The 21,409-nt window shown below is 37.1% G+C and overlaps 1 protein-coding gene and 1 non-coding gene across 3 annotated transcripts in view; both read right to left on the bottom strand.

Moving 5' to 3' along the window:
• Nucleotides 1-6,929: 6,929 nt before the first annotated feature.
• LOC127789463 (U6 spliceosomal RNA) lies at nt 6,930-7,032 on the bottom strand. The gene has a single exon (XR_008020607.1). It is a non-coding gene; the product is annotated as a U6 spliceosomal RNA (small nuclear RNA).
• Nucleotides 7,033-9,357: 2,325 nt separating this feature from the next.
• The window catches only part of LOC127789053 (ubiquitin-conjugating enzyme E2 22-like), a 28,608-nt gene continuing 16,556 nt past the window's right edge, over nt 9,358-21,409 (bottom strand). For both annotated transcript variants that reach the window (XM_052317806.1, XM_052317807.1), the window contains exons 2-7: nt 20,186-20,324; nt 18,274-18,418; nt 18,103-18,180; nt 12,625-12,737; nt 12,332-12,435; nt 9,358-9,934 (exon numbers count right to left, since the gene is read on the bottom strand). In XM_052317806.1, the coding sequence (XP_052173766.1) occupies nt 9,577-9,934; nt 12,332-12,435; nt 12,625-12,737; nt 18,103-18,180; nt 18,274-18,418; nt 20,186-20,188 (801 nt within the window). In that variant the 5' untranslated portion in view covers nt 20,189-20,324 and the 3' untranslated portion in view covers nt 9,358-9,576. The remainder of the gene's footprint in view (nt 9,935-12,331; nt 12,436-12,624; nt 12,738-18,102; nt 18,181-18,273; nt 18,419-20,185; nt 20,325-21,409) is intronic.

The following is a 21,409-nucleotide window of genomic DNA, read 5'->3' as shown; positions in this document are numbered from 1 at the left end:
GAAAAACTTGAGAATATCAAACTCTTCCAAAGCTCAAAGAAAAGAACTCGATATGAGAGATAAAACTTGAGAAGAGATAACAATGTGAGAGCTTGTGAAGAATGGAAAACTTCACACCAATATATATAGGCACCCACCAAACTTGGAGACCAAGCCAATCAAGAAGTGCTTGGAGACCAAGTATTTCTAGAAGAACTTGGGGGCCAAGTTGTTCTAGAACATCTTGGGGACCAAGCAAGAAATAAAAATAAAATTAAAAATAAAACCACACACACACACATCCAACAATCCCCCACATGAGTGTGTGTGCACTAAAATCATACAAAACGACATGGATTCACTGAGAGCAAATAGACAAGTTATGCATCAACAAGGTGTCTTTTGGACTTGAACCTTCCTTAGTGAATGTCTATCGAATTTACCGAAAAAATAGTGAGACTAACTCTTGAACTATCCTTTTGAAGGTAAATCGAGACAATAGACATCACACACAACATGTCTTAACCCATTGAGTTCTATACGATTGTGTCATTTTTGGTCCTGGACAGCATCTTGGATTTCATGAGAGCTCTAGAGAACCCAAGCCATTTAACAGTTCTCATAGAAGCGACCCCACTTCTACTCTCATACAGGGAAGCATTGACTAAGAGTACCCTGTCACTACTCCTCTTATATCAAGATATCAACCTTCCCTTTAACATCGACAGGACACACTCTTCAATTTCTGAGACATGGGGAGAAACTAAAAGTTTCATAGTGTGTCAACTATGACTTATTCCAGTCAGTTGGCCAATTTAACCTAGATCTTGGGATCTCCAGTCAACTAGGTTTGGTTACTACCGGAAAAGTCATTTAAAAGGCTTTAACCCCATTCCCTTCGATGTAAATTTGACTTACTCACGAGTCACTCCTTTCGTCAAAGGATCAGCTAGATTTTCTTTCGATTTTACATAATCAATGGAAATTATTCCATTTGTAAGCAACTCTCTGACAGTGTTATGCCTGCGCCTAATGTGTCTTGACTTTCCATTGTAGACACTATTCTTAGCCCTCATTGAGGCAGCTAAGTTGTCACAATATATGCAAATGGCGTTAACAGGCTTTGGCCATAATGGAACGTCTTCGAGGAAATGGCGAAGCCACTCAGCTTCTTCGTCTGCTTTGTCCAGAGCTATAAACTCTGATTCCATGGTTGACCATGCTATACACGTCTGCTTTGAAGACTTCCACGACACAGCAGCACCACCTAGGGTGAACACATACCCACTGGTTGATTTAGTCTCTAAGCTATCGGAGATCCAATTAGCATCACTAAATCCTTCCAGTACATGTGGATATTTTGTATATTGCAATCCATAGTCCAGGGTGTACTTCAAGTACCTAAGTACCCTGACCAATGCACCCCAATGGTCATGCCCAGGATTGCTCGTGTATCTCGCTAGCCTGCCTACGGAGTAGGCGATGTCAGGTCTAGTATAATTCATGATGTACATCAGACTCCCAATAATTCTGGCATATTCCAGAGAAGATACACCTTCATCATGGTTTTTCTTCAACTTTGAATTTGGATCAAATGGAGTAACTGCTGGCTTACTCTCGAAGTGACCAAATCTTCTCAACACTTTCTCTATGTAATGCGACTGAGAAAGAGCATACCCTTCGGAATTCCTTATTATTCGAATTCTAAGAATAACATTAACAAGACCGAGGTCTTGTCAAAGTGTGAGTTCAACATTTGCTTTGTGGATTGTATGACACTTCTATTCGTGCCCATTATCAACATGTCATCCACATACAGGCATACAATGACACATTCTTGGTTTATGTTTTTCACATAAACACATTTATCACACTCATTTATTTTAAATCCATTTGACAGCATTGTGTGATCAAACTTCTCATGCCATTGTTTAGGCGCTTGTTTCAATCCATAAAGAGACTTTACTAGTTTACAAACTTTCATTTCATGTCCCTTTACGACAAACCCTTCAGGTTGTTCCATGTAGACTTCTTCTTCTAAATCTCCATTCAGGAATGCTGTTTTTACATTCATTTGATGTATCTCCAAATTATATAACGCTGCAATAGCAATCAACATCCTGATAGACGTGATTCTCGTCACTGGAGAATACGTGTCAAAGAAGTCTTGTCATTCTTTTTGACGATAGCCTTTAGCTACCAACCGAGCTTTGTACTTATCAATAGTACCATCAGCTTTTAATTTCTTTCTGAAAATCCATCTGCACCCAACTGGTTTACACCTAAGTGGCAAATTGACCAATACCCAAGTATTGTTTTGCAAGATGGAATCCATTTCACTATTAATAGCCTTTTTTCAATAAGGAGCATCAGGAGATGACATTGCATCACCATATGTTTGTGGCTCATCTTCTAACACAAAGGTTAGGAAATTTGGGCCAAAGGAAGAGGCCTTCCTTGCCCTTTTGCTTCTTCGAGGCTCGATGTCAATTTTCTGCCCATCTTGGCCTTTTGAAGAACTTGCTTCATGAGTTCTCTTGGAACCACTTGCACAGGGTTTATCTCCCTTAAAAGGGAAGATGTTCTCAAAGAACTCCACTTCTATAGATTCTAGAACAGTATTAACATTAATGTCAGGAATTTCTGACTTTGTTACCAGGAACCTATAGGCAGCACTATGCGAGGCATAGCCTATAAAGACACAATCAATAGTTTTTGGACCAAGTTTAGTTTTCTTAGGTAAAAGAACCTGCACCTTGGCCAAACACCCCCACACTTTCAGGATTTTGTAGGAGGGTTGTCTACTATTCCACACTTCATAAGGTGACTTGTCAGACTTCTTATGTGGAATTCTATTTAATATAAAATTTGCAGTAAGCAACGCTTCCCCCCACAAATTATGGGGTAAACCCGAACTATTTAACATGCAATTTATCATGTCCTTCAAAGTTCGGTTCTTCCTTTCAGCTACACCATTTTGTTGTGGTGTATAAGGTGCTGTCATCTGATGGATTATACCATGAGATTCACAAAACTCAGATAGAGCCGATGATTCATACTCACCACCCCTATCTGATCTGAGCACCTTAATTTTCTTTCCCAGTTGATTTTCAACTTCTTCCTTAAATGTTTTAAAAACATCAAAGGTCTCATCTTTACTGCGTAGTAAATATACATAGCAATATTTACTGCAGTCATCAATAAATGTGACAAAATAATTCTTTCCACCTCTAGTGGGAGTACTTTGCATGTCACAAACATCACTGTGAATTAGGTCGAGTAATTCACTATTCCTTTCCACAGATGGAAACGGCTTTCTTGTAAACTTTGATTCAACACAAACTTCACATTTGTGTCCCTTATCAATGTTAAAACTAGGTAATAACCCTAGATTAACCATTCTTTGGAGGGAACGATAATTGACATGTCCTAATCTTGAATGCCAAACATCACACGACTCAACAATATAAGTAGAAGAGTCATTCTTATTAATCTTCTTAGGCACTTGGGCCTGTACATTCAACTTGAACATGCCATCATCTAGATATCCTCGACCCACATACATTCCTCCCTTGGTAAGAGTAAATTTATCAGATTCAAAAACGAGTTTAAACCCATTTTTGTTCAGCAGGGTTCCAGACACCAGATTCTTGCGAATCTCAGGCACATGCCATACATCTGTGAGGGTCAGGATCTTCCCAGATGTCCACTTTAGCAGTACCTTGCCCTTGCCTTCCACAGTCGAGGCTGCGGCATTTCCCATGTACACCTTTTCGGTGCCATCCATTTTCTCATAAGTTGAGAACAAGGATCTATCCTTGCAAATGTGCCTTGAAGCACCTATATCGATCCACTAGCCTTTGGCGTTATCAACCATGCAAACTTCAGTGATGACTGCAACGAGCTCATCATCTTCCACCATATTGGCATAAGAAGGCTTAGACTTGCGCTGGTTGCTACCAGAGCTTTAACCCTTCTTGTGTCTGCAATCCATAGCCCTATGGCCTGTCTTATGCACACCCAACAAGTGCCTTGAATGCGTTTGTTGGTAGTAGACTTCTTTGGACCCAGCGATCCGCTTACTCTCTTGCCTTGCTGCTTCTTAGGTTGAGATTTGAGAGCCTCAGCTAAGTGAGCCTTAGCTTCAAATCTGTCTGAGACTTTATCTCCTTTGCAATTGTCTTCTTCAATACGAAGACGAAGAGCTAGATCTTCCATAGACAACTCCTTGCGCTTGTGCTTGAGATAGTTTTTGAAATCCTTCCATGAAGGTGGCAGCTTCTCAATCACAGCAGCAACTTGGAATGGCTCATTGATGACCAATCCCTCGCTATGCAAATCACTAATGATGATTTGCAGTTCCTCCATCTGGTTGACCACCAATTTGGTATCAACCATCTTGTAATCCAGGAACTTACCCACTAGAAATTTCTTGGTGCCAGCATCCTCAAGCTTATATTTCTTCTCCAAGGTGTCCCACAATTGCTTGGAAGTAGCATACGCTGTGCAATACACATTGTACAGTGGGTCGACCAAGCCACTCAGAATATAATTTTTACAAAGAAAATCTGAGTGCATCCATGCCTCCCTCGCAGCCACAGTCTCTGTCGTCATATTCTCCTCTGAGACAACGGGGCAATCCTCTTTGAGGATGTAGACTAGATTCAGTGTGGTCAGATAGAATAACATCTTCTGTTGCCACCTTTTAAAATCTTCACCATTAAATGGTGGTGGCTTCTCAACATGTGGGGTTGGCTTGGCCACGGCTGAACCGAGCCCTTGCATAGAAGCTGTTGCAGAAACAGCGGCAATGGGTGGGCGAAGACCCGAGGCAACAACAGGGGGCGGGTTTGAACCCGAGGCAACACCGGTAGCAGCGACACCGGAACCATCAGCAGGAATAGGGGCATCCATTTTTTTTTCTAGACTCTCTTTCTAACTGTCTTCAGAATGTTAGGGATACAGAGAGTATAGATGCGTACATAATACAAAAATAACTTGCTTGATACAAGAAAGTAGTTCTAACCGGCTACGGTACAAGAAACATATACTATATACTTGACCACTATTATAACAATTGATATTCACGGTAACAAGAGCTTATAATTAAATGAACAACAACAGAGGTTACCAGACTAAAACAGCAAATCAGAGAAGATGGTTGAACAGCACCGCTCCCAGCTGGAACGACAAGGAATTAGGAACAAACTTCTGGATCGTGGAAGAGGCAGGAACAGAAGTAGGTCGAGTCGCGCTTTGCGCTGTCCTGAAGACAGTTAGCGCCCTGCACCGGCGGCAAGCAGACTACAGCGACTGTCTCAGCAGGATGAAACGACTTCTCCGGTGAACGGCAGCCACGAACAACCGGAGCTAGCAGAACTCAAGACGAGCTCACTCTCAGTGATGAAAAACTTGAGAATACCAAACTCTTCCAAAGCTCGAAGAAAAGAACTCGATAAGAGAGATAAAACTTGAGAAGAGATAACAATGTGAGAGCTTGTGAAGAATGGAAAACTTCACACCAATATATATAGGCACCCACCAAACTTGGAGACCAAGCCAATCAAGAAGTGCTTAGAGACCAAGTATTTCTAGAAGAACTTGGGGGCCAAGTTGTTCTAGAACATCTTGGGGACCAAGCAAGAAATAAAAATAAAATTAAAAATAAAACCACACACACACATCCAACAATTCCTACATAATATTGAAATATTTTGAACCATATATAATAATTGCACCATCCTTCCCCGGCATATAGTCTATTTTGATGTCATCTTCCACCCATTCACTGAAATTGATTTCTAATAACGTGATCTTGGAGAAAAAGATTTTCTTAAGGTTCTTCATTATCTTCTTGCAATATATATGGGTTTTCCTTCTTACTATAGCGATAATGGAAGTTTTCATAAGCCTATCTGTAAATAAGCAAATGACCAAAATAAAATATTCGAGTCTTTAGTAGAAGAACAAAACATGTTTTTATCCTTTTGCTGAAGACTGGAATCTCTTGTTTTGGTCATTTGCCTATTTGAAGACAACTCATGAGAACTTCCATTATCACTATGGGCAACGGAAAATTGAGTGAGGGTATTTTTGTCATTTGATGTCTTTGATCATTCTCTTGGTAACCTAATTATTTGTACAAGTAGCATTTTTCATATTTTTATAGCAATGCTAGATCAGATCAATTTATATAAAACATGGTTTGTTGGGTGAACAAGTTCAAGGACTTCAATGAGCTGTGACGAGAGATTGGGATTGGGAAAAAACTGCTGGAAAGGATTTCTTGAGAATGTGTCTGTTCAGAGGTTGGAAGTTGATATGGATGGCTGATTCTGCTTTTGAAATTTATGCCTTCGTCTCCACGTGAATCCAAATCCCACGCAAACAGAAGAGAAAGAGGAAGAAGATATCGGAGAGTTAGGTTGCAAAGATGAATGAATGTACTCGTACTATTTGTCTCAATACAAAAGAATGTATCTCACAAGTGCCCTTTCCATGACTTGTCTACTCCTTTGGATGCTTCATTCGTTCTGACTAAGTTACTAACCTTCCAAATCTTGTCCACTGGGATTCCTGTCAACCTTGAATCCCTCAATTGTATGGCTTTGTGTAAAGATATTGCTGTCAAAACCTTCTAAACTGGGCTAGTGTCCTAGAAAATTTCCGAGAGGAGTCCTCACAAGTCTAGAAGGGGCAAAAAGAAAAAGGGACAAGCTTCTTCATCATGAAAGTAGGAAGCAGCTTATGTTGTTGAGAGAGTTGGGCTATTTTGTAAACAGTAACTCATTCAGCAAACTAACAGTAAGATTATGAATGAATCACAACAGGCAGTTTCTTTCTTCCATTTGGCTGAAACGATTATTCAAACAACAGAGGCATAGCATATACGAGTAACAAATTAAAGCAAAAACAAACTTAGGGAGACAAGCAGGCTGAAAGGATAAAAAAAAAATTTGGACCATTTCTCGATTTGTGCGTGTCATCCTTGCGCAGGGGCCATGCTAATCTTCTCTGTATCGTTCCAATTTTATCGGATGTCCCCGGAGGGACAGCTCTCTATGTGAGCCACCCTTTTATAAACGCTTGAAGGTTCTCTTCTCATGCCAGTGTGGGACTACTTGTGCATCATTGCTTACTCCTTTTCTGTTTATGTTTATCCCACAAAATACTAGTTTTATGTAAAAGCCAATCCCAAATTCCTTTCAAACCAATCCAATTTGGTTCAAATTTTTGAAGACTTCATGCTGTTCTTCCGCTGAATTTGACGTCCATTTTCATGCACACTAGTAATTGCTAATTTGAACAGGAACTGTCAACATGTCTGTCTTTGTTCTGCCTATAATACTCGTCAATCGGTTTGATCTGATTCAAAGCCAATCGAATTAAGATCGAGTTTGAAATGGCCAACCCAAACAAGCAAATTGTCGATCAAGTTCGGAATCTGATTCCTTGCAATTTGTTGGCTGCCAATGTAAACCGGAATAACTGTCATGTTATTGAGTCCCATTTTCTTTCAATTTGTTTAACGATTTCCAACAAAATCAAGATGCATGAGTTTATTTTAGTCTCATTTAGGACGACCGATAATGTATTTGGGCCGATTTAATCTAATTTAAAAGAATTTTGAGCCCAAAGTTGGCTATTAAAGTTGCCAAAACTATCTGACAAGCTAATTTCATTAAAATTACACTTATTTGGGAAATTCTCAATTAAATTCCAAATAAATTGATAATTATGCTTTACCTCCACGATTCTGAATAATCAACCCATTTGTGAAATTTTTCTTTGTAATTAAATTTCAAATAAACCAATTTAAAATTTCCAAAATTCTTTAAGAATTCTATAAAAATTCATGGTATTACATCCAATTTCATTGAAAGAATTTCGTTATATTTAGCAAAATTGAACGTAACCCTTAAACGCTTGAAAATTGTACATTTACTGAAGTAAAGTTTGGAACCATCAGATGCAGTATTAAGTGATTTTACGGCACTGCATGGAAGAAATGATCTAAATTTATTAAAATAATATTATTTTAATTAAAAAAAATTAAAACAACATGAACAAATCATTTATGAAACCAGGCAAGTGTGGTCGCTAATTTTAATTAAAGTTAACAGAAATAGTGAATTTGGCACATATTATCAATAGAAAATACATTTATAAAAGATATAAAAAATATGATTTTGTGGGTGTAATATAATTTGTTTTAATGACATTAATTCTTATATGTATAAGAATTAATGCAAAAATTCAAACCCTGATAAGCCAAGCATATCTCGCAATTTGTCTGGTAGCATCATTGAGGAGTCGGGGTTGCTATCCCCAGACTAATCAGCGCAAGCCTGGAATTGGGTCATAAAAAAAAAACAAAAAATAGTGCAGAAATAAAGAATTCATTTTCTATTTGAAAAGTTATATAAGAAAACAAGTTTGAAAAAGGGATAGCCCAATCCTAATCCAAATCCCAGCTAGTCTCGACTGTGGATGAGTGGTTCGATAGCAGTAGCAGCAGCAACACAGAAAGGTGGAGGATTGGCGAAAATTCAGGCAGATGAAAAGAGAATGGATGCCAGAAAGAAAAGTTTGAACAGATCATAAAGCTGGGAAAGGTAATAGAAATACTTTTGTGGGCAAGGGCGGATACAGGGTGGAGGTGAGCAGTGAACTGCTTGGGGTGGGCAGAGAGCTGAGGCTGGCACGGTGTCGTTCTTATGTGGGCGGCTGAGGCTGGCACGAGCTGAAACCCCAGATCCGCCCTGTTTGTGGGCTAAATTTAAAATGTTGCAATGGTGATGCCCATTGGGACTTTTGATGAGAAGCTTGAGGTGGGTGGCTTTCTGTTTGGTTTAAGAGAACTGACTTAAATGAATGAATCGTTGGTGAAGTTATTAGGATCAGCTTCCATGGCGTATTGAAGTGACAAAATGAAGCAACCATTTCACTGACTTCTCTCAAACAATAGCTGCCAGTTTATGGTTTATTAGGTTTCAAAAATCATTGTTATTAAAAGTGGACCAATCATTAACTGGCTACATACTACTCACAGTTCGATCAGTGGTTCACCATTTGAATATTTTCGTCCAATCTGATAACTATGATAAAAATAAGAAATTTTGTTATTGATTTTGAACTTAAGAACTAGAAGAAGAGTAAAGCAAAAAACTTTTGAAGAACTAGCCATAAATGATGGTCATTAATTGCCCAAGGCAATGGAAATCATCCTTGCCAAACAGTATATTTTAAAGAAGATTTGGCATTCCCATCCCCGCAGCCACAAAGAACCAACCCACAGCAGAGACTTGCGATCCAAATTCTACAACCATGAACAAATAAAGCTCCAAACAGACACAACATTAACAGCAAACAGAGTCGGAGAGGAGAAGAGCTTTTTGCATCTTTCTTAAAATGTATATGAAACCATAGAAGCTGATCCCAAGAACTTTACCAATGAATAATCATTTGAGTCAGTTCTCTTAATCCAAACAAAAACTCAGCCACCTCAAGGTTCTCATCCAAGTCCCAAGTTAAGTATACACATCAGCATTTACAGAATGTTAACCCCACAAAGTTTAACAATTACCTTTCCCAACTTTATAATCTCTTCAAACTTTTCTTTCTAGCATCCATTTTCTTTTTATCTGCCTTAACTTTCACCAATCCACCACCTTCCTTCTGGGTTGCTGCTGCTGTTGAACCGCTCATTCCTGTCTCAATTGTTGGATTTACAGCCGAGTCAATCTGGTCGTCCCCACCTACACCTTTGGTGAATGTTGTGGACGATGCCAATGTTGATGGCAATAGCAATGCAGCACCAGATACTGCGTTCTTCTTTTCAACATTACAAATTGAGGTATTTGATTGATTCATGTTCAAGGCCATAGTGGATCCTGAAATAGTTCCAGTTTTAAACTTCGATTTTGGCTCAAGAGCATGAATCCCGGTGTAGAGCCTGTAAAGCCATTAAACATAAACCGTATTCAACAGTCTGAGGTAGAATGCCATACCATACAGCACTATTCACAACACAGTCCCTAAAATCTGCTCAAAGAAGTTTTGTTTCAAACTGCAACACACCATCAGAGGGACCTTTACGCATTGAAAACAAAATTGATTGGAACATATAGTAGTGCCTAATGATGCAAAACACACCAGCAAGGCTGATTGTGACATGCGGAGTCAAATAATGCCTATATCTTCAGAAATAATATAGTCAAACTTGCTGCTTTTCTATCAAGACTATAATCCAGCCATGCAAAGTGGTCAAACTCAACGTATTCCATCATGACAAACTTAACATCTAGTAGACATGCCCAAACTGAGAAAGCTATGTTCAAATGACAGACACCCAAAGTGGGATATAACTTCTCCAAGCTAGTGGCATATAACTTCTACATGCTAATGGCTATCCTACTCTAAAAAACTACCAGAAAAGAAATGGTCAATGTTTTCAAGACAGCAACTAGTTGTGGCGCACAGACATTGCTGCCAAACCAAGGATTTGGGACCCAGAGAAAGCCATAAATTTGTTCTCATGGGAGGGGGAGAGGTGACACCTTACCTATCAAAAACTAAAAGAAAAAAGAAGTTAAGTAGGGGATCTAATAATGAAATGCACATATGCTGGTCAAGGTTAAAAAATATGTCAAAGTTAGGGGAAAAAGAACAAAAATTACAATTCAAAATGAAATGCACATATGCTGGTCAAGATTAAAAAATATGTCAAAGTTAGGGGAAAAAGAACAAAAATTACAATTCAAAATGAAATGCACATATGCTGGTCAAGATTAAAAAATATGTCAAAGTTAGGGGAAAAAGAACAAAAATTACAATTCAAACGCAAGTTTTCTCAATATATGATTTTTTTATGAAAATTCAATAAATAGATTAATGATCAAATTTAAAACAAGGAGAATAATAATCAATTATCAAAAATGAAAACAAACAAAAGTTTCTATGCATATCTATTGTGGCACTTGTGAAGAAAAAATGCTGTGCCAGTACTTGAGGCTCCTACTATTGTATGATCTAAAAAAGGTCAAATATACATGTTTACCGCTGGATGCAAAGGTAGTTTTCCACCTTTGATGTGCAGCTCAAAATAGAGCAAACTCATTCCGTACCAAGGTCTACCCTTAGTATGATCCTAGTAATAATATGTAACATAAGGCAAACCATAGAAAAGCATATTACTCCAAATGCTAACAGGATTCTCCTTCTTTTAGTTTTATTTCATATGGAAGACAAGTGGGTGAGGAGAAGCAAACATTTCTATTAAGGTGCTGAGTCATGATGGACACTATTACTTGCCCAAGGATCTAGTACTTCTATCTTACGAAAATCTAAAAATAGTAAGACGTGCTTGGAGACGTTCATGTCCATCCCTAAAACAAATTAGACTAGGCATCATAAGTTTAAAAATGAATATCAGAAACAAGTTATATGGTATAACATAAGCGTGTCTATATCTATTAGTCCTTCCACTGACTTTTCCAATTTCAACAATTTCAGAATCCAAAAATTTTAGCTCATCTGTAAGTAGAGGTTTCTAAAATATTTCTTTTTGCAGTTCCCAATGTGTAGAATATGAAAATAATTACCATTCCAACGTAATAAGCATAAATTTATCTCTAATGTATATTTTATTTCATGCATATTTTAAATAAATTTATTTTTCAATGTGTCCTTGCTGTCCCATAATCTAACTTTTTAAGAAGTTCTATTTGGAAAGAGTTGATATTCATGCTTCTTCAAAGGGGGCAGTTTAATCCTATTAAAAAGGAGAAAAGGATTACTAGAATCTTAAAACAAATATGACAAATAACAAGATCAAGTAAACTTTTTCCATTGCATGTTATTAGCCAAATAAGAAACAATAGTTATTTCAGCTAACAAAAGTCGTCACACAGAAATGCAAGTCAAATGGTAAATACAGGTTTTAAATATTTAAAAACGCCTTGAACTCGCTGAACAAGTCAAAAAGGTTTAATATTTAAGCCCCTTTTTGCATGTTCACAGCTCTGTCACCAAGTAATATAGGTGCTGGCTATAGACAAAAACACTTTAACAGGTGTGCTTTTCTTGCCAAATTTTCCACTTGCAGAGGAAGGGGCCATATCCCCTTTTCGCCATCAACATTAGCACAAACAACTGCCAAAACCCCCACCCACCAGTTATCTATGTACCACTGACAAGAGGAAAGCAATATAATTATTTGACACAGGCCAACGGAGAAAAATGATGGCTGATGGATCATAAGCACTTCAAAGACTCAGTCAGTCAATAATTCGGGAACTTCAAGTCCACTTAGAAATACTTGTTAAGCAAATACAAAAGTAGCACAGCTCACCTTGCATGCCTGGCATATTCCTCATAATTTTCAAGTAACATTTTGCCAGCCTGCTCATTCAGAGCTGATTCTGGATATGGTTCTATCAGTAAACACCAGACTACCTGTCATGTAACAGTATTTACGCTCAACAGGAGGATAACTTGACTACTACACAATCCACATGGTTAACGTAAATTCTTGTGGGACCAGTAGGTTCAGGAAGCTATTGGTCTCCAGCTTAAATGAAAAAAAACCTTGGACATCAGCAAATAAACTTACAATCAACACTTTTTCCCCTACAAATAACTTACAATTAGAACATGTCGTAAGCCCAGACTTGGATTCCAATCCTTTTTCAATGTGTTGACACAAATCTCACCATTGGTTGCAACATTCGGATGGAAAATCTTAGTCAGAAAATAACCTACAAAAAAATGCCAACAGATTTAACATATGGAATGGTAATAAAAAAGCACTAACGTGGCAGGCTGAGATCTGCACATTTTGCAGAGAATGCTAATACAAGAATAGAACAAGACCAAAAACATGATTTAACTAGTCCTATAACTAGGATTGTCTGTTCCATCTGAAATTTAATTTCACAAAGTACAGTCAATACATTAAGCAAATTCTAAAGCAATCTTCCAGCACTAATATACAGCAGAAAAAGAGGAAGGGGCTCATAAATAATGAGAGGAACATACAAATTCACAATAACAAGCAGAAACAACATACCAAGCCCTCATCCTACTATGCAAGGTCGACTACATGAATTCGAGCTCTTTGGTCATTTCTATCTATGATCTTATCTTCTACAAGGCTAGGCCCTTATAACCAACATCATGCCTAAGTGCCTTCCACCAAATTTTTCTTGGTCTTCCTCACCTTCTTTTGTTAAATACTTATTTCATCCCATCCCTTACAAGAGCCTCTATTGGTCTTCTTCTCAAATAACTGAACTATGTTAATTGTTTCTCACACATTTTATTTTTAATAACAACCACTTCTACCCCCATTACAAATAACCTCATTTCTAATTTTATCTTTTCTTCTATGGATATACATCCATTTTAGCATCCTCATCTTTATTATGTTCATATTTGGCAGATTTTGTTCTATGCCATACAATAATGTTGGCCTTATAGTTGTCTTACAAAATTTTCCTTTTAACTTTTAATGGACTCTTACAATCACATAAATTTTCCATTTTCACCACCTTGATCTACAACTAACATCCTCATTAATCTCCCAATTTTTCTGGATGATTGATCCAAGATATCTAAATTGGTCTTTTCTTAGTGGGAAATCCTGTACCTACAAACAAATTTAACAAACAACCCTCACAAACTAACGTGAATTCAAAATAGTTTTACATAAATTCATAATAGTTCTACCTAAAATTAACAATAGCTCATAGTAGTAAGTAGATTTACTGTTAATTTTAGGTATAACTATTATTAATTTGGATAGAATTATTATGAATTTGGGTAAACTATTATAAATTCATGTCAGTTTGTGCGGTGGGTTGTTTGTCAAATTTGTTTGTGGGTATAGCATTTCCCTTTCTTAATATGACTCGATCTTCTCGTTTTACCATAACATCATCAACACTTATATTTTTAGTAAACTCACGTTCTACATTTTTTTGGTTGCACTTTACTCAACTTAATGCCTTTAAGACTAAAAGATTCCTCCAGATCTCAAACTTAGTATTCATGCCCTCTTTTGTCTCGTCCACTATCATCTGGGAACAACATAGACAACAACACCTTTATCTAGATATTTTAGTGAGTTCATATATTACTAGGGCAATAGGTAAGGGTTTAATATAGATCCTTGATGTAACCCCATTTTTGAAAAGTCTCAATATCTCCTCCACATGTTCAAACACATTTTTCTGCTTCATGATACATGCCTATAATAACTTGTATATAAGCAATTCAAACTGAAACCCTCCATATGACTTCTTGAGGAATTTTATCATAAGTTCTTTTTTCTAGATCCATAAACATGATATGTAAATCCTTTTGTTTATCTCTACACATTTTCATTAGGTGCCTCAACAAATATATAACTTTCATTGTTAACCTACTAGGCATGAAACCAAATTGGTTTTCTTACATCTTGGTTTGTCTTCTTAATCTTTGCACAATTACTCTCTTAAGGAGTTTCATAGTGTGTGTAGAAAAATAAAATAGTGTATATATTCTCTCTTATTTTTTTAACACGAGTATATATATATATATATATAATGGTGTATTATACACTAATTACACCAATACCCTCACTTATACTATTCAACATTCCCCCTCAAACTGGAGCATATAAATTTGGCATGCCCAGCTTGGTACAAACGTAACTCACACAAGGACTTCGAAGAGCTTTGTGAGTAAATCAACCAACTGATCATTGGAGCCCACAAATGTTATAACTATATCCCTAGATATCACCTTCTCTCTAAGAAAGTGACAATCAACTTCAATGCGATTGGTTCTCTCGTGAAAAACAAGATTAGAAATAATATACATGGCAACCTGATTGTCACAAATTAACTACATAGACTCAACATGAAGAACTCCTAATTCCTTAATGTTATGGCTAGATCTAGCACAAGAAGTAGAGTATCGGGCCACGGCTTTAACCACACGTGAGTTAGTTTGGTTTAGACAACTTCTCAAGGAGTGAGATTTGGAGATTCAAGGCCTATGTGGCTTAGTTGTGATAATCAAGCAGCCTTCATATTGCCCTTAATCCAGTTTTTCAAGAGCGGACTAAATACATGGAGAGATTAGTATTTCATTTGTTGGCTCTAATGACCAGCTGACTGATCTCCATACAAAGGCATTATAGGATCCACAGTTTGACTACATTTGTACCAAGCTAGGCACATATGAGGGGGAGTGTTAGCTTTATAGTGTTGTACATAGTTATTTGTTTTCCTTAGTTATACCTTGTAGAGTTGTATACACACACACCCCTACCTATAAATAAGATATTCAACACTTAATGAAATCATATGTAATAAGGTAGGACTGGTGCATATTGAAGGCAAGATGCAGAAGTCACGATTAGAAGAGAAAGAAAAAGACAGATAGATACACATGTGAGGCAAGGGTGAAATGGAGAAATTTTTGTAGCAAAAGAGAGAGAAAGATCAAAGAAAAATTGGTAGGAAACCCTTAACATGAGATATGTAAGAAGACATGGTTATGGATATGGATGATCAAAAATCCAAAATTCATGTCACCAAACCCACCAAGTGGAATTAAGACTTGTCATTGTTGTTCATTACATGAAAATAGCCCAGATGCTTGTGGCTCAACTTAATTATATTGAATACAAGCTATAGTTTTAAAAGTGATAAACCTGATTCTTTAGATTTCCTCAAAACATAAAATGGCAAGAATAATGTCCAATGCCACCTAATGAAGTACCTAGGGTTGTCGGAATATGATCAAGATCCAGTTTGCAGCAGCATGAACAGGAAAGAAAGCAATAAGAGAAAACTAGAAAGTAGATTAACAGGAATCAAAGAGAAGCTGCAACATAAAGTATATTACATGTATTAGTTAGTTGTTATACTTTTTCTGCTTTACTTGTTTGTACCTAGCCTAGAAAGCCTATAAATAGGCTAGAGTAGTTAGAGAATGGTCATTGTGGAATGATATTTTGAATTCAGTCCTCTCTCTCTCAATCTCGTCTGTTCTCCCTCAATTTTCTCTGCTCTCCCTCTCTCTCTGTTCTATTTCTCCCTCCAGTTCTGCTCTCTCTCAATCTATCTAGATGCATGACATTTGGTATCAGAGCAAGGCTATCCTTGGAAGCTAATTACAGGCGGTTTTCAAGAAGCTGCAACAGAGTCGATCAGAGCCAATGATTCTTGGCTATGAAATTGATCTTCTGTTTTCAAGGCTACTGAATTGTGAATTAGGCGAATTCCTGGAGGCAGTTGCGAAGCAGAATTCAGGCAAATTTGAAGACAAATCAGAGTCGATCAACTTTAGGAGGTAGATATTCCTTGTCTTGATTCACAGGAGCCTGTTTCAAAGGATACTGATTCTGTAAATCTAGGCGATTTCAAGAGGCAATTATCAAGAAATAGTTTTAGAGGCGAATTTAGGTGACTCTAGATCTAGGCGAGCATTAGAATCAGTGTCAGAGGCAGTTTCAGTGCCAGAATACAGGCAATTGCTGATCATAGACGGTCCTTGGAAGATGATCAACAACAATTTTTTTGAGGTAAGTAAATTGAGGAAATGGCGGGAGGCAACCACATGATGCAAAGAGAACTTGATAAATACAGAGAAAGTCTTGATAATGTTGGCCAAAAGCTGGACAACTTAATGAATATGATTGCCAAGAAGTTTCAGGTTAGTATTCTAGCTGAATTAGTTTCTAAGGAGTATTCAAATTCCTTAAAAGAAGAGTTGGAAGGAGATGTTCCAGATGACTATCTTAATAGAGAATTTTTGGAGGAGAAAACCGTTGAAAGTGAACCTCTGGAATATGCCAACAAACAGAAAGAAAAATATGCTGATGAATTAGCATTGGATCAGGCAATTCCAATTAAAGGACCATCCATCTGTGTGGATATTGGAGCTAGAGTCCTTCCTCAGATTTCTGACTTACAGAAAACTGAGGAACAATCCAAATTGGAACAAAATAGTGATTCATTAGATATGTCAGTTATGAATCAGGTCAGAGATGAGAGTGGTTATGAGGAGAACTTTCATGTATCTGATGAGGTTTATGCTTGTGACATCTATCCTAGGATGGATCAAGTTTTTGATACTCTACATGAGGTCAAAGGAGTTCTGATTGAGCAATTCGGACCAGAGCAATCTTATATTGACTCTAAGGAAACATGGAGACAGCATGTAACTGGAGGAAAACTAAGGGAAATAACTGAAGGTAAAGGTCTTGCTATCAGGAAAAGACTCTTTTTGTTTTGTTTGTTCATATTTCAGTTGGTGAGCTACAGCACCAAATCAAGTCTTGGCCTGCAACAAACTTTGAGTTCCTTTCTATCTCTAGAGATGATATTGTTGGAGATATCTTGGCAGCTGTTGAGGACTTGGTGCTGGTTTTAGCAGAGGTAATTCGAGAGAACTTGAAATACTTGCTGAACAAAGCGATGTTGTTTCATCTTTCATACATAAGATAAAGCCAAGAAGGAGAAAGAAAAAGAGGCCAAAGAGAAGGGAAAAGAACAAGAAAAGGCAAATGATGAATCAGGTGGTGAAAATGAGAATTGGATGAAGAAATAGCATCACAGTTGTAGTTTCTTGGGGACAATTGACAAGAAACCTCTCAAGGAAGGGCGATTATCACGACCCCAAGGGCATATTAGTCATAGTATATTACATGTATTAGTTAGTTGTTATACTTTTGCTGCTTTACTTGTTTATACCTAGCCTAGAAAGCCTATAAATAGGTTAGAGTAGTTAGAGAATGGTCATTGTAGAATGATATTTTAAATTCAAGCTTCTCTCTCTACATTTCTCTTTTGATCTCCTCTGTCCTCCCTCAATTCTCTCTGCTCTCCCTCTCTCTCTGTTCTGTTTCTCCCTCCATTTCTGCTCTCTATCCCCCCGGTTCCTTCTAAATTCCCTTACCCTAGGCTAAACCTAGGTGAATGACAGAGTAACAGATAAAAGCAGCGGCGAGACCAAGCAGAATAGATAAAGACAACCACTAAAGAGAAAAGAAAAGCAGCAGCAGGCTGGGGAAGGAAGTCAACTTTATGTTGTTGTACTCATCAACTATGCTGCACAAGAAAACCTACAAACCTTGGGGAGGTGACTGGGGGAAGTCATCAGGCAATATCAACTTCATATGAAAAACACCATTCTCGTAGGGAGTTCCAGCTGCAATATTGTCATTCATTCAGTCCAAATACATGAAATCATTGTTATCACATTCATTCAGTCCAAATACATAAAATCGTCGTTATAACATACTTGGGCCCTCAATATCAGCATATATGATTGAAAAGTTGCCATCATTAACACCTACTTTAATGCCCTCTGGAGGACTTTCATCCAGATTTTTCAACTCCTTTGCAAGTTGCTTTATCACTTTGGGTGGAAGATTTTCATTGGTTGCCTGCCACAACAAACCAATAAATAATATTTGCATGAATACTATTGAAATTCAATCATGAACTCAGTACAGGTCTAAATTTCTATCCATTTCAGTGCTAAATTTAGCACACATCTCCCTCACAAGCCTGACACATTTCAACAGAAAGCTCAAATAATTTATCTAATCAATCTCTAAGCATTTTTACTACCAATAATCCGAATTTACTTAGTAAATTCTAATGGGAGCTTTAACAGTCAGTGGCATTGTCAAAAATCATGGCTCAGGGTCAGCATAGAATCTTAGAAACCAAGGCCATGTTATTTTTGTTGTTTTAAGATCGTTTTCAGTTTTCTAAAACAGTGAAAACATATTTGCTTTCATATTTTTAAAAATAAATAAAAAATTTGTAAAGAAAACTCAAAACAAGAAAAAGTCGTTTTAACTATTTTTATTACAAATACACTCAAAATTTTCAAAACACAAAAAATACTATAGACAAAAAGAACACATTTTTAGCAATTTCAAAACAGACACTCAAAACACAAAATTGAAAATAAATTCAAAACTAAAAACTGAAACACAAAGAGAATATCCCTAAAGGATTCAAGAGAAAATTTTGGTAAATTAAAAATTATTTTTTTCCCCCAAGCTTTGGGGGGTGGGACAAGGGGATCCACCTGCCATTGTCATAGTTGTTAAAGGCGCGCCTAGGCGCCAGGCGCCTTAAGGCGCTAATTCAGCCCTCACTTGGGCCGAGGCGAGGCGATTTCAACAAGGCCCTCGCCTTGCACGGTGAGGCGCCAAGGCGAGAGGCGCGCCTCATGAAACTCAGGTTTTAATTAAAACCTAGGCAACCCAATTCCTCCCCTCTTCTCAGTTCCAACATGTATATATTACAACATATTTACATTTCTTTAGTTTAAGTAAATGTTCACATTTCCTTTTATTTATATTTTACCTTCCATTTACTTTAATACATAAATGTAAATAAGAAAGTACCCCCCATTTGGATTTAACAAAAATATCTAAAAAATCAAAATCCATAATAATTAGAAAATAAAATTTTAGTTTTAATACAAACTCGGGATTTAACGATTTTACCACCCCCAAAATACATACCTACTATTTCTTGAAAAATTCATTAAAAATCATTTTAACAACAATGTTTTATTGATGATTAGTTTTTCAAAATATCGGGAGATAGTTTTTCAAAATATTTTATTGATTGTGAACTTGTAGTGTTTATATGTTTGTTTAGAACTTTGCATGATGATTAATACTTGTTTGAGTCTGAGACTTTAAGTTTAAACTTTGATGATGTTTCTAGTTTAGGATTTGCATGATGAATGAATCAACTTTGATGATGTTAGTTTAGAATTTGAAAATAATGAATCATTAATGATATGTATGTGTTTTATTAATAATTTGATAGTTTTTTATGATTTTACAAGATTTTGAGTTTTTTTTCTAAAAGGTGTGCCTCGCTTCGCAAAGGCGCGCCTCGCGCCTCAGGCTCCAGGACCCTTTGCGCCTAGCGCTTTTCAGAACTATGGCCATTGTGTATACAGATCATTCAAGGTTAGTAGTGTTTTTAGACCTTCAAATGAGCCTAAAACATGTTGGCCTTATTTTCTGTTTCTTTTATGCACACTCCAGACACACAAACTTTTCATAGCATTATCTTTGTCTTCCAGTAACAAAAAATATGTTGGGGAAAATAATAGCATACAACATTAAAAGCAATAATCCTTCTTATTGCCATTATGCTTTAAGAACTGATGAAATTACCATAACCACACAAGCAATGATGGGTAGAGGTCAAAAGATCCCAGTGACCAAGGAGATAAATATCAAAATGGCCAACTATACACAAAAAGTTCTCCAATTACGGGTTTGAGAGAGACTTGTTGGCGCCACCAGAGCAATCCTACAAAAATGATAAAACAATCAATTAGGTAACAATTCTAAAAATCCAAACTCCTAAATAAGCAAAAACATCAAGGAGTGAATCAAGTTAGCTTTACATGGTAAGGAAACATCAATATGCAATTCTTGCATATTTGAATAAATCTGAGAACCAAGAAAGTTTCTAAAAGGATATGCGTGGACTACTCATTTTGACTCTGCTGGGAGCAAGGTGGAGCATGATAGGATCTCAAAATGCAAACAAAATGGTCCGTTGAAGATGAAAATGGGCTTGTTGATATTTAGGACTGATTGCCCGAAGCCAAACAAAGAGAACTTCCTTGCGAATTCAAAGAAACTCGCAGAAACAGAAACCAACGCAAACCAACAACGAAACAGAAATTAGGAAAGATAAAACAAACAAACCAATAAGAGACAAGATATACCCTGGTTCGAAATGCCTTTTGACAAACCTACATCCAACAATCAACACCCATTCCAAACAGCCTTTATTAGGATGATAATGACCAGTACACCAAGCTTCTAAACACTCATCTATCTCCCCGAGTACAAGCACACATTCTCTCAAGAAATACACAAGACTAAACTGCCTTTCTCTTTCTCAAGAACGGAAACTCCTCACTCGAACATAGACAAAATCAGAAGCTCTCTCTATGAGTCAATCGATTGCCTACCTCGCCCTCCTATGAATAGAAAACAACGAGATTCCCAAGGTAACTAACTACTATGGGAAAATTACAATTAGGCCCTCCAAATTACAAAGTAATTACACTTATATTTAAAAGCCCTAATTGATCTAAAACTTCCAGCCGATAGACTTCAACATCACTGGTCTTCTACCGCATCAAAACTCTAGGCAAACTCAACAATTCTCCACCATTTGCCTTGAGTTCTTCACTCGATAGCCTGAAACCTACTCTTATCTGGATGAAGACAAAACACTGATCATATTAAACACAAACAACATTAAGAATGGATAAACAATGCTGTAATTTAGACTTAGGGACAGCTTTGGTAAACATGTCAGCTGCATTTTCTTCTCCTACAACTTTTATTAGGGCTATCTCTTCTTTTTCAAGAATTTCC

This window comes from Diospyros lotus, chromosome 13, assembly GCF_014633365.1.
Source record: "Diospyros lotus cultivar Yz01 chromosome 13, ASM1463336v1, whole genome shotgun sequence".
Classification (NCBI taxonomy): domain Eukaryota; kingdom Viridiplantae; phylum Streptophyta; class Magnoliopsida; order Ericales; family Ebenaceae; genus Diospyros; species Diospyros lotus.
Note: the sequence above shows the minus strand (reverse complement) of the source record. Positions and strands in the feature narration are given on the sequence as shown.